At 37.3% G+C, this 14,079-nt stretch overlaps 1 protein-coding gene across 1 annotated transcript; it reads right to left on the reverse strand.

The window, feature by feature from the left end:
* Positions 1-335: 335 nt before the first annotated feature.
* PRPF38B (pre-mRNA processing factor 38B) lies at positions 336-14,045 on the reverse strand. The gene is made up of 6 exons (XM_075182626.1): positions 13,739-14,045; positions 6,892-6,960; positions 5,730-5,881; positions 4,602-4,662; positions 2,631-2,854; positions 336-1,665 (listed from the first exon to the last, which is right to left on the reverse strand). The coding sequence occupies exons 1-6, from the start codon at positions 13,976-13,978 to the stop codon at positions 918-920; spliced, it is 1,494 nt and encodes a 497-aa protein (XP_075038727.1). The 5' UTR covers positions 13,979-14,045; the 3' UTR covers positions 336-917.
* Between the last annotated feature and the right edge of the window lie 34 nt (positions 14,046-14,079).

Genomic DNA, 14,079 nt, shown 5'->3' on the forward strand with positions numbered 1-14,079 from the left:
ACCTTTTATTTTTGCCTAGTTTTGGTTTATCCAATGAATTTTATTCCTGTACAAGCAAAAACTCAAATTGACTCATGTAATACATTTCAAACATAAGCTGGTGGCTGTGAAGTGCATTACTCCCCTTTCTTCAACCTTTGCTAATAGTCATAGGATACTTAGAGGTCCAAAACTGTTTAAAATTTCCAAATGAAAATAAAAATATTGATTTATTGTATGGACATCTTAAAAAGGATATTAATCATGGCTGCTTTAATTTCTTTAAAAATAAAAAAGAAGAAAAGTTCTTACGGGCCAACTAGAAAGCATCACACAAACGAGAAACAAATCACATGACAGGTCAAAATGTAAATTTTTTTTAAAAAAACTGTTTACAATTGGACAATAACACAATTTAAATTTCATATCTGCATTCATATTTTTAGAAAAACAAAAAAAAAAAGTCATCCTATAAAAATGTCAGCTAAGCCATGCACGCAGCGTCAGTCGGAAAATCACAACCTTACGAGCGTTAGAATGGATGAAGTGGCAAATTTAATGCCTCTTACAAACTGGAACTGCAGATGTATTCTGCCAAAGAGGAATTAAAACATCAGGGCATTGTCAAGTACAGGCTGTACAATTTAGGAACACAACCAATAAAAACGAAACAGTTGCTGCATGAGAGCAGGGAGCTTCAGCAATTGATTGTAGGGAAAGTACAAGTTCTGTCCAAAGTGCAGGGGACTCCCAGAAGGCACTTCCCTACATAATGTTAAAGGAGAATCTTGTTCACTTGTTTGTCAAAAAAAAAAAAAAAAAAAAAAGACCAAATAAAAGAACAAAAAAAACACGAGTGCTACAGAACAGGTTAGGACTCAAAGTGGGAAGAAAAAAAAAAACAAACCCTAAAAGAAAGAGGATTCAATGTGATCCATTCACTGAAATGTCTCAGAGTCATCCTTGCCCCTTTGCTTTTCCTCAAAGTCAGCACTGAGACGGTCGTGGTCCTTGCTTTCGTGCTCACGCCTATGGCCTCGGTCATTACTTCTGCTCCTCTTGCGTGGTCTTTCCCTGCTTGAACTGCGCTCCTTCTTTCGTGACTTTTCTGAACTGTCGGTGCGCCCATGGCTGCTACTTCTGCTACGTTTGTTTGCTTTCTCTTTATGCCTATTTGACCTGTCTTTACTGCGGCTTCTCCCATGAGCGTTCTTGCTAGGGCTCCGACTCTTTCGCTGTTTCCTCTCTTTGCTTCTGCTGTGCCGCCTTTCCTTACGAGACTCTCTATCTTCTCTGTGCCGCTTGTCTTCTCTGTCCTTTCTCTCCTCACTCCTCTTGCGCTCTTTTGATCGCTCCCGTGGTCTATCTGCATCCTTTTCCCTACCATTGCCCTTTTTGTCATAATCCCGCTTTCTGCTCCGCTCATTTTCTTTTTCTTTGTCTCTTCTGTCTGTCTTGCGGTCTCTGCTTCGACTCCTTGTCCTGTGCCTCTCCCGGCTTTTACTTCTCCTACGTTCAACGCAGCGTTCAGTGCTTCGTGACCTTCGTTTGTCTTTAGATTCCCGCTCTAACCGCTGACGTTCCTTTTCTCGTTCTAGCTCCCTGTCAAAGCTTGATGATCCATGGTGTTCCCGGTGACGACTCCTACTTCTTGACCTCCGAGGGCTTATGGATCTTTTAGGAGACCTAAAATAAACCACACACACTTTAAATTAAGCCGAATTACAGAAAGAGCTACATAACAGTAACAGCTCACTCAAAAATATTTTGTAGATTAGTATTCTATCACCAGCAACTAGTGGGGATATATCCTAGAGCCTGCCTACTTAACTGTAGTCCATCATTATCTCCTTCACTGCATAGTCAATCAGGTCATTAGTGTTCACAGCAACATGCAAGTGTGCTGACCTTGTGGGAGGCAGTGACTGGTCCACTCATGCAGTTATGTTAATAAAGAGACCAGGCTGCATGTGACATTGGCAGTTTGAAGAGGTGAGGAAATGAAGGCAAGGCAGCAGCTACCTATTGAGTTAGTGGAAGCAGCAGGGTAATCAACAGCACAGTTGTGATGTGATGCTGATATTATACTGTTACAGAAAAATCATGGTATCAAATACACATCTATACAACAAAGAAGTCTACAACTCCCTTATTGAAATTTGAGGTATTTGTAATTTAATATCTGAAATTATTATAAATTATATCAGACCTTTCCAACTTTAATGTAAACCAACATAATGATCCATCCATGGTGTGCAACCATGGTATTGTAGGTTTCTTATTTTGACATTTTCCTACAAATTGTCTACTTGTTTTTCCTCTTGAATTATGTTGGTTGCATTAAAGATAGAAAGAGGTTTCACAGAATTTATCTTTGTCATGTAAAGCCTGAAATAAACCAGTAATTTCAATAAGAGGGTGTATATTTTTTTCTATCCCCTGCACATAAACTTTTTTTTGCCCTTCTCTGATCTATTCCGTTTCAGAAAAATATTCATTGTGAATGGTCTTCTATCCAAAATCACCCTGTAACGTTTTTCAGACATGTTCAAGGGGATTTCAGTATCACAGAACTGAAACACTATATGAATTACAAGTGCTAGAAAATAAACCCAGCAGCAGTGGTGACAAGATTTAAAAAGTAGGGTCACCTGGATCGCCTCCTCTCTATGTGGCGCTGAACTTCCTCTGTCTCTTCGGTACCTTCCTTTTTGATCTTTCTTGGCCTGGTTTTGATCTGCTGGTCTATGTGTTTCTGTACTGGGACTGGTATCCTTGGGAACAGTGTGGAGAACCACTCCAGTTTGGTAAGGTAGGAACGCAGCATCTCCCCTATTGTCATTACACAGCCTCCGCCGGCCTTTACATCCAAATCCTGCAAATTAAATAGGGTAAAGAAGAGAGGACCATTGTAAAAACATTGCTAATATCTGGTGCCTTGAGTCAACAAAATGTAGTTTCCGATTATCCATACTTTCTTAACCAGAGGACTAACAGGGAGAGTGTGTGGTAGTCCCAGTTTAAGCAGACAATACATTCTACATTACAAGCAAATAGCTAGGCTGCAAACCTCCTATCCTTACTTTACTACAACCAAATGGTTCACACAAGGGATAGACCACCCACACCCAACCAGGTGTTGAATAAAAGCATCAAAACATACACAGCTTTCATCTAAAAGTCTGGCCAAAAAGAAACTTACAGCTAGAAGTAAAATTATCTATAGAAAATGCCGCCACGACTGCTTGGAGTAGAAAATAACTATTCAATTTTAAGACACATAAAAGTGGAATTAAAACATGCATTCTTGAGCCATAGTTAACTGACTTTTGTAATGAATTGATATCCACAAGAAGGCTTACAAACAATTGTAAACATATCAAATCATCTTAAAGTCCCCATGCTTAAATTTTGAGCCCTGAACATATTTATAGGCGAATCTTAAGGTAAAACGTCTTGCACTCACACACATGCATGTGTTCAGCTTAATTTCGCCCAATACAATTGCAGCAGCTCAAAGATCTAGAGGAAAAAAGAGCAAGTTAGCTTAAGTAAATATGGGTGGCCAAATAGTAAATCATCTCGGGGGCACATAACTCACTATTTTTATTTTGAACAAAGTAGTAGAAAATATGATACAGGAGACAGCTATAAAAAAAACAAGCCATTGACCTGTACGTGTGAGGCAGGTTTGAAAAAAATCTAGCTTTCAAAAACACTAAAGCGCAACCCATTCTTTTTTGTTCCTTCCTCATTTGTACAATGTAAACTGGCTGTTTTGTGAGGTGTGTGCTTCCTGTGTGCTGGTTATTTTAAAGTAATTCAAAACCAAATCAGAAGGCTCTGAGGTAGACAGAGGATTATGGTCTAACTCGTCCTACAGTTAGATATCACAGAAACTGTACCAGGAACAAAAAGCATGTTGTGGCCAATACATGGAAAGTTCACATATCAATCAATACTTGTGAATATTTGACACCCTCCCAGAGATTGGCTAACTTCCATGCAGACATGTAAAAAGGTGAATTTAGAATAAACTATAAGTTGTAAGAAACAATAAAAAATATGTTTAGACACTGCTATACATACATCAGCAGAAGTCATTTCTAAAGATTGAAACAATCTTAAGTATTATAGATTTACAACAGTTATTAGCATCTGAAGACCACCTTTTTCAATTTTCTGATGCAAATGACATGTTTGCCCTTTTAGGAATCTTTAACTCTCCTTCAGGAACTAGTAAAGGTAGTAGTTTTCCCGTTTTAATTAATGCTCACAAAACCAGGAAAATATAAAATGTAATTGTACATGTATTATGAAAGCACGGTACTACACATTAATATCCTATAAGAACAAATGCAATGTTAAAAAAGTAAGCAGTACTAAACTTGTAAGGAACAACCATTAGGATGATCAATTATGATCCATTTTATAAGTTACATTTAATGACTAAATATCAGGCCAAGACAAAGTTATAATTTAAGGCCAAGCTAAAATGGTTATTTAACCATTTGTCAAAACATCAAAAAACAGACCACAGCCATTTTAGGCCAATAGCGTTTAAGACATACAAGGCTTTGGATTCTGTACAAATGAAAAGTGAATTACCCTTGCTGACATACCTCTTCGTCATCTAGGAAATCTTCATACCAGTCCCATAAATCTGTAGGAGGCTGTGTGTATCTGTAATGAAAGAGTACTCATGTAACACACAATTCAAATACATGTCTGCAGGGGTTAGAAAAAAAGGGAAGCACAGCTACAGCAAAGAAAAACAAACAAAAAAAAAAATGGTGTTCCCTACAACCAATGTATAAAATCTGTCTTCACTGCAGGCATCAATGCACAGCTTAACCACACATTTCCAATGTCAGGGAGTAAATGTAAGATCCGAAGTCTGCAACAATGATATTCGCGACTTTACAAGCAAAGTTTAAACACATTGCCATTTTAAATTTAACCTGCAAAGTCGTTGAATATCGGTGATTTGCACACATCGGACATTAATACATTTACCCCCAGGTCGGATTTGTAGGGAAGGAGTATAACTTTCCCCCCTCCCCACTTGCATCGCAACATCATTTTGCTACAAAGAAACAGATTCCCTGTGTTTTCAACATTAAAAGGGACCCGCACATACAAGCATTTTTAAGTGTCGCATACTTTGTATTCTTCATATTCATTATGGCAATACATGACCCAAATTACCACTAGTATAATTCTCATATTAACCACTTCATATCTGAGAAATATAGTTACACCTGCCAAAATAAACACATTACTAATGTGGATATTGCCTTGCTTTTTCAAGGTTGTATGTATGTACAGAGTGACAATTTCGCTGCAGCTCAAATTACAACTTTTGCTGTTCTGCATACAATTTAGGTATTGTCAAAATATGTATATATAGTGCCCTCTACAGGGGGAAGTTCTTATGGTATCACTGTACTCAAGTATATGAAGCACACTACCTATCAGCATTTGTTCTGCAATCAGTGTACCAGGAACAGAATGAAATGGTTCCTGGCAATCTCTCTCTCTCTTTCATTAACACCCAGCATGAGTTCTAAAGATTCGTCCAAGTGAACATATAACAGTGCAGAGATCCAAACCTACAATCTGTACAAGAAACACACAATCAGTACTGGCCAAGACTAATGTCCTTAAACTGCACAACAGCCATGTAACAAGATGTATACGCAGCTTCTGAAGTATTCAAGTTATTAAACACAGCTTTAAAAATGACTTACCTTATGTACATGAAACCAAGTGCTCTGATGTATGGAGAGTCTGTGTGCGTGATAAGACCCATTACTTGCTTTCTGGTCAACTTCAACGTGAACAGCTTATAGAGCAGACAGAACGCAGTGGACACAATGCCCCCTGTTCCAACACCACGCACCTGTCAAGAGACAGAATATTGTTTTAAGATTTAACTTTCCTCTCACAAAACAAGTTACTGATCTGATGTAATTTCCTCTAAACAGAACAGTTGTATAGTAACCAGTGTTTCACAATATGTGAAATGCAGAGAGCAGCTTTGGGCAGGCATTGATTGGCTGAAGGTTTGTATGTCACACAGGACACATTCAAGTATCATTAGGCTAATGAAATGTGTGCAGAACAAGTGTCATTGAAGTTATACAGAGCAATATAGCTCCAGCTCGAAGGACGCTCAAGCATTTTACCCATTAGCCCATTAGCAGGATTATCCAGAGATCAAAACGTACTATCCCCACTATTACCGGAGACCGTTCATACAGTCATGACAAAACCAAATGTCACAGTTTTGCTACGTGTTGGTTATAACTAGAATAAATGGTTTTGTGTACCTAGTAAATGTTTTTTTTTAGGACAGGTTATTTTTTGTTTTTTTTGTTTTATAAATAAAAGGGAAAACAGGCAAAATGACTAACTTTAAATTAGCATGGGAAAATAATGATGACCTCACCATTGTATCATGACAACATTCTATCAAATTTCACATTTTTGGTAGCTTTTTCTTATTCTCCCTGCAGGTTACTGTTATTACTCCAAGAACATTCTTTCACGTCACGCCTTATGGTAAAATTATTTTAAGACACAATAAAAAAAAAATAAAAAAAAAAAAAATCAACTTTTGGTTTTGTGTATTCAATTATTTGTGTGTGTTAGGTGTCACATTTACCATTATCTTTTAAAGTAGCAATTGTTTTTACTTTTATTATAGAACACGCTTACTATTGCACATTTGTCTTATTGCAGTGTTTGAATACATGGTTTGGCACTTTCTTCCTGTGTTATTTCACACAAGAACACATCATAGCCCAATATAAATACTTTCAGCATCTCATCTAAATGTAGAACTTGTTTGTTATCTGCCTTGGAGGCAGTTAAAATCCCAAAAATGAGGAGGCACGTACTTGTACTTACCCCCCCGCACATCCCTGTTTGTCCAGCAGTTTTCCGGCTGCCTTTCTCCCAAGGTTCAACGTGCGTCACCTGAAAGTGTAAATCAGTGTGGTTTTTAATATACAAATAAAACAATCACTACAGGAATCCTTTATAGTAGATACAAACCCTACCTACTGATATTAAGTAATAAGAAACATAAGCAGTTTGATCCAGTCTACTCAGCATTTGGTATTTAGACATAGAAAGATATAAAACACATTGCATACAATGTTTAAAACTGGAAAAAATAAATAACATCTAATAAAAGTGATGGTCAAATAAAAGCAAATGTGAAAAACTTTACACCACACATTTTCCAAAATGCAGAAAACTGAGTATTCTTAAATGAATAAGTAAACCTGAAATGAAAGTTAACCAATTCTAATTAGTGCTATTAGTAACAGCTGCAGATATATATGTAGAGATTTTCAGATCTGAACATACTTGATAAAGTTTGGAACATGGAGAAGTATTAGTTGCCATCTGTTGCAGTAAACATGAAACAATGAAATGAATACAAAATATTGCAGACAAAGGGATAATTGATCCTAGTGCTCTAGCACTTACATTATTCACACAGCCCAACATGCACTCAGAGAATGCAGTATAAGTAAATATTTGGTTAAATTTCATTAATTGTAATAATATATATATATTTTTATTATTATTTTTTTCTTAGCATCAACAATCTTCTACTTTAGTTCTGCTAGTTCTAGCAAGAAAGGACCAAGCAGCAAAACCATAGACATTGAGATTTAGGCCATTTTTTAACTACATGCATGACAATGCAAACAACTTAAGTTCGTACTCAATTGCACCACACATTTTACAATTATGTGCCATCCATCAACACAGTATTATTGTATCCATTACTTATCAGTGACCCCTTAATGGTCCTCTTAAAGGATAATCTTCACCTTCTCATCATCAATCATAATAGCAAAATACAGTCACTTAGCAGGACTTGCTCAATTAAGTTTACACAAACTTGTGTGGGCTCACTGATGCAGGAAGTTAAACGCTTAGGACAGGGGTCTTCACCTTGAATGTTCTTATCATTTTGTCAAAACACAAGTGTAGAAAATCCACATGAGAGGGGTGTCCTACACTCCAATCAGATGGTGAAGGTTTTTGTTATGTGGGAATAAAACCTAGGAGAAAAGCAATTTACATGAGGACAATGAGGCTCTTCATCTGCAGAGTACCCAATAGGTATCACCCAGGTCATGACACCCACTGACTCAGTATCCAAGTTTCACGAAAATCTACCACACGTCAAATTTATCTTCTCTAGGCCTCATATAGTTTGAGATATAGGGGGTCAAAGTTATATAACAATCCTCCGAAATATCACTCCTGATTCTCCGTTTTTAGTGTGATATGTCTCAAAAAAAAAAAAGTCACATCTCAGCGCCTAATCCACATATCACTTTGAAATTTTTATCCTTTGTCAATCACAATATGGGAATTCCAGAAAAAAGTGTCATCAATCTAGCCTGACTCAGAGTCATTAAAAAAACATTTAGTTCAAAAATCAAGAATTTTTTGAGGCGAAAATATGTGTTCAATAAGCATTATCAACCTGAGCGGTTACCATGTCCCTTTTTTAAAAAAGCACCGAGATGTGATTTTTTTTTAATGAGACATAGCACACTAAAAACGGGGAATCAGGAGTCGCATTTTGGAGCAATGTTATATAACTTTGACCCCCTATATCTCAGAAATTATGAGGCCTAGAGAAGATAAATTTGACATGAGTTAGTAGATATATAGTAGTATCAAGTGTAAAAAAGGGACTACTTACCCATGGGGCGACGAGACATTTTGTGGAAAAACAGAAGGTGATCCAACAGATATTAAATTGATAGGAAATGAAAAAATTGATATTACTAAGAGAGGGAAATAGATTTCTAAATCTATGTCGTGGTGAAGCCACCTGGATTTTTAAACTACAAACCATGTTTCCAGAAGGTCTCAATGAGACCATTGAGTTCAATGATTGGTACCTATAGGTATAAGGGGCTAATGTATGGATTGTTTGTCCTATCCGTTGTCAATTTTCATGTCAAGTGTGTTTCTATTAGGATTTGGAATGTATTCATAGGCGTATCCTTTTCTTCTGCTATATAAGGGATATATAGAGATGTATATACTTATTCATGGAATAGAACTAAAAGAGATGAGTTATGTGATAGATCGATTAAGCGACATCTGTGAGAGATCCAATGAGTTAAAAGTTTGCCCTATAGAAAGGAAGCGATACAATGTTAATGAATATGGTTGTGAAAAAGTCGCCAATTTAACTCTACTCTGACCTGTTTAGCAAACTGTAATCCCTATTGAAGTGATTTAATTCCAAGTCAGAAGGATTGAAGAGATGTATTCATGCGGAACGTTTGTTCACTACATCTTAATGTTGCACACCTCACCCTATGCACTGATAATCAGTCACAAGCTCAGTGGCAGTAGAGATGGAGAGAATAGGTTGGATGTCTAATCTGTGGAGACTGCAAGTGCAAGAAATTTGCTAAACTCCCTTCCAGCATTTATTTTATCCGATTGATTATTGGAAATCCGTCAGTACGTCTGTTCTATGTGAACCCAACTATTTGGTGCTGTTCATATGAGACTTTTTGGCTTGGCGTTTATTAAGTGACTTTATTGTGGCATATGATTTACTGGAACTGAGGGGTCCTGACACTATACCATCTTAAAAAAAGAATTCAGCTTACAGTGTCTGATTGAAATTTAGAGATTTATCACATTTATGTGAATCACTTCTATTTTATTTCGTACTGTTGGGTATGTTTGTTTTGTGGTTATACATGCATAAGTATTTTATATGATTGAGTAATAAGTGTTTTTTTTATTTATAATTCCCTTGGATATTGTCTATAAATATCCTCTCAAATACCTATTCCTTTTATACCACTATACATTGCGTGTATCTCCCCTCTACGCTATATATTTTCTCTGTAGTATCAAGTGTACAAAGTTCCATGAAAATCTGAGACAGTGGGTGTCATAATGAAATTTTTCTGGGTGATTAGACATGGAATGACCCTATCACACTGTTTGACGATTAACCCTACAGAGATCATGCATCTGTGAACCGTTTACTACCTAGAAAATAGTCTACTTCCCATGTAACATACAGATACACGAAAAGTAGCAGCAGTATTAAGGGATGTAATTAAATAAAAACATTGCTCAAATGAATTAGAGGGTGACACTCCATCTGCATGAGATCTTTCTAGGTATTTTTGTCCCAGTGTGAGGTATTGTGTATCTAAACTTAGACAGACAATTATCTAGATGTAATGTATAAAATGTATAGCAGAATCGGTATATAAGTGGGTGAAAATAAATTATACGTACTGTGCATACTATTGTAAATTTTACTTCTAGGATATCTGATATGGTGTGTGCCTGTGTAGCATATAGTGATAGACTTGTTTAGAATAAATTTGTATAACAAAGTTAACTGAACAGAAAAGGAACAGCATTTCTGAATATAAACTGGGGATCTGGAACTGCGTCTGAATGTTGTTGTTTTTTATCTTGCCTACTGAACTGTATTGCATGTACTGTATGCTATGATTTATATGTATAGATCAATTGATAGGCTTCATTATGAACTAAACGGTTTGGAGGGTTACTTTGTACTGCCCCAAATTAAAGTACCACTCTAAAAGAATAATCCATCTTATGATAACATTGCTGTACAGATTTGTTTAGTTTCATTGCCTTCAAGTGTGATTCGGAAAGCCATTTTTATGCATCTTTCAACTGAAGAAAAACTATCATACTGAATGGTTGGGATACCATATACAGCAAATGATAACCACATCCAAATGTGTACGCAGCCGTTGTCTGAATGTGCCAATAGCAGTTTCATTGGACTGGGTATTCAACTCTAGTACCCTGGTATTTCTGATGCGGCCAAAAACCTCTATGTACATGTCTGGCAAAATTGCACCAATACCCGGCAGCCAGGGTATGGCCAGCATTCGATATGAAACAGAATAGATACAGTTGTATCCAGTTCACAGAAATTAGCCTACGTCTCAACCAAGAGTAGATACAAAAAAATTAGAAAGTTAGACTTCCCATTTAAGGATAGCTGCAAACAAAATGGTGCAATTTATACAGAGGGTCATTCAGACAGGCATTTAATCAGAGAACTGGTTGCCCTTTGGTGAACTCAAAACAGTCTAAAGAGTGGATACAGAGTTCAGAAAATAAACTCAATGATCCCTACAGAACAGACGTGTTCCTGTCAAACGCACGCTACATGCACTGAAACAGAGGTACTGCTAAAATGCAAGTAAAGCAATAAGTGTTAAATACAAGTGCTGATGAGACAGCAATTATAATTGATATGCCAAAAATGTTTACTGCGCAAAATATTGGTGTACAAGGATTAGTTAGGGTTTATTGCCTCTACACTGTTGAGTCGGTTAACAGTATAGATAAAAGCTAAACCAATATTTACAAGCTGACCATTAAAGTAATGCTCATTTTCTGAAACAAATACTAAACTGAATGCGAATATGCATCTATCCGCCTTCCAAATCCCAAGCAGCACACTGATCTGAGAGGGGCCATCTGTCCTAGTCTTGGCAATGAACACGCAGCTCTGCTTTAATTTATAAGTGTATGAAATATGTTACCAAGATCATTCATATTAAGTAAAGATCTTCAAAACCTTTACTATAAATCAATAAAATAGCCCAACCACTGGGTATAAATGAGTAAACATGATAAATATTTTAAGTGTGTGTGTTTGGGTCTAGGATAAACAATAGTAATAGAATACTTTATTTATATAGCACTTCTATTCCAATAGAGCTCAAAGCATGATTTTTATTTTTGCAAAACGTGAGGCAGTCAAACGTTGTAGTTGTTTTGTTGTAGTCAATCACACTAATATGTGCCCCACTTGAGCTTATTGTATAATTGTTAGTGAAGTAAGGTTGCAGTCAAGAAAGTCATTACAACATATATAAAGAGAGCAATTTCTATTGAATATAAATTAGTTGATATATTGTAAATATAAATCCACATCTTTTTACATGATGTTCAACATCTCTCCTCGTTAAAGTCACTGTTTCCCGATCCCCAAGCTTAGGACTCTGCCCTGCATTTACTCCACTTATCCAGTTCTTTGGGCTGTTTTGCCACCACCTCAATCAAAACATTGCCAGAACACTCGTCACTGGCACTTAGGGTGTTACCAAAATTCTTATCCATTCTCCTGCATTGACTACTACGGTCTCCTCCTAATTGGCTTTCCTATAACCATCTGGATCTGCTCCAATCAGTCCTAAATACTACTACATGACTGATTTCCCACTCTCCCCATTCCACATCTGCTGTACCACACTAAAAATCTCTACATTTGCTACCCATTATTTCCATAATCCAACTCAAGCTACTCATCCTGATACACATCTGATCTTGTTACAAGAAACACGCACACATTCACTCTTATTATTGTAGATTTGTATGGTGCCACAATGCTCCGCAGCGCAGAACAGTACCAAAAACAGTACATATATAAAACAGGGACATACAAGATAGACAAAATAGAAGCAGACATGAAAACAAAGGATATGAAGGACCCTGCTCTTTAGAGAGCTAACATTCATGTGGAAGAGGGCACAGCTGAAACAAGAGGAGCAAATGTAGTTCAGAGTTGAGATTGGGACAGTTGTGAGGGTGCATTAGTGTTATCAGGGATAAGGTCACCTCTATAACAAAAAAAACAAAACAAAAGAAAGTGTCTAAAGATTTGAAGCCTGTGGGAAAGTCTGATTGAGCGTGGTAGGGAATTCCACTCTTATACCTACCTTTGTCTCTCTCCTTACCTCCTCTTTGATAACCACCTCCAAGACTTTGCCTCACTGCTCCCCCCTTATGGAGCGCCATACCCCACCTGAACAAAATCACCCCAACCCACAATCTTGTAAAGCACTCTTAAAACACACCTTTTAACTATAGCTTATTTTAGCACCTACCTGATACTACTCTCTGGACTCTATCAGCTACCATCACATTCCTCTAGTCCCCACTGTCCTCTCTTTCTAGATTGGAAAATCTCATGAACAGGGCCTTCTCCACTCTAATGTCTGCATCCTCTGTCAACCTCAAATCCTTGTTCTTTCTACATAAGACTTTTTTTTTTTGTTATACTGAGAAAGCACTGGAGAGTATTGTTGTACCTTATAAAAGAACGATCGTGGTCAGTTTTACCTGATCAGCTTGTGACATTCCTTATGGGTGTAAAACTATGTCACTGAATAAAAAAGTGTGATCATTATTAAAAAGTCATGAATGCTAGAAAAGCAGGTCTGGGACACATGCTTATGCTGATGAAATAAACGTATAACAAAACTTTATAACGACCCGTTTTAGTGTTATATTCCAATTTTAAACGTGTCTCTTTGGTCAGAATGCGATAAGATAATGCAGGCATTACTATGTGATCTTACAGAACTAAACTAGCTGTTCGATATTCATAGAACACGTCTTCATATAATTCAGACAAACAACAAAAATAGTTTACACTTATTAGACCTACACGTTTAAAGGACTACCCCCAATTAAATCAAGCGAGCTGCCCTACATGACCTAACACGACAAAATACTGAGTACCCCAATTTGTGGGAATCGCAGTCTGCTTCTACACGGCTAAGTATTGTGTATTTCAAAAACAACACGTCCTATGTAAGACTTCCTCAGGTCCAAACACGCCTAAATAACATCTACCACATACAATCGGCACATCATTACAATGATCTTTATTATAAATCACGTCTAGTACCTTAAAGTAGATTTCGTCCACCACCTCGTGGTAGGTCTTCAGCTCGTACAGCTGTACCTTGAAGTACGGGGAGGACAAGATGTTGGTCAGGATCATGGGATTGAGATTCATCGTCTTTTCATTACCCCACAACGGCAACACATTTCCAGGTTTCCCGGAAGGAGCCGGTTTGTTCCCACCGCCGCCTGTCTGAGGTGGTTGCGGGGTCGCCGATAGGGCCGCCGCGTTGTTATTCGCCATTGCAAACCGAAGCAAATATGGCGGCCGCCTCACCGGAGAGCAGGAAGTGACGCGACATGTGTCGAAAAGAAGGAAGAAAGGCGGTTGTACAGACCGGTCAA

The sequence above is a fragment of the Mixophyes fleayi genome, chromosome 8, assembly GCF_038048845.1.
Source record: "Mixophyes fleayi isolate aMixFle1 chromosome 8, aMixFle1.hap1, whole genome shotgun sequence".
NCBI classification, from domain to species: domain Eukaryota; kingdom Metazoa; phylum Chordata; class Amphibia; order Anura; family Limnodynastidae; genus Mixophyes; species Mixophyes fleayi.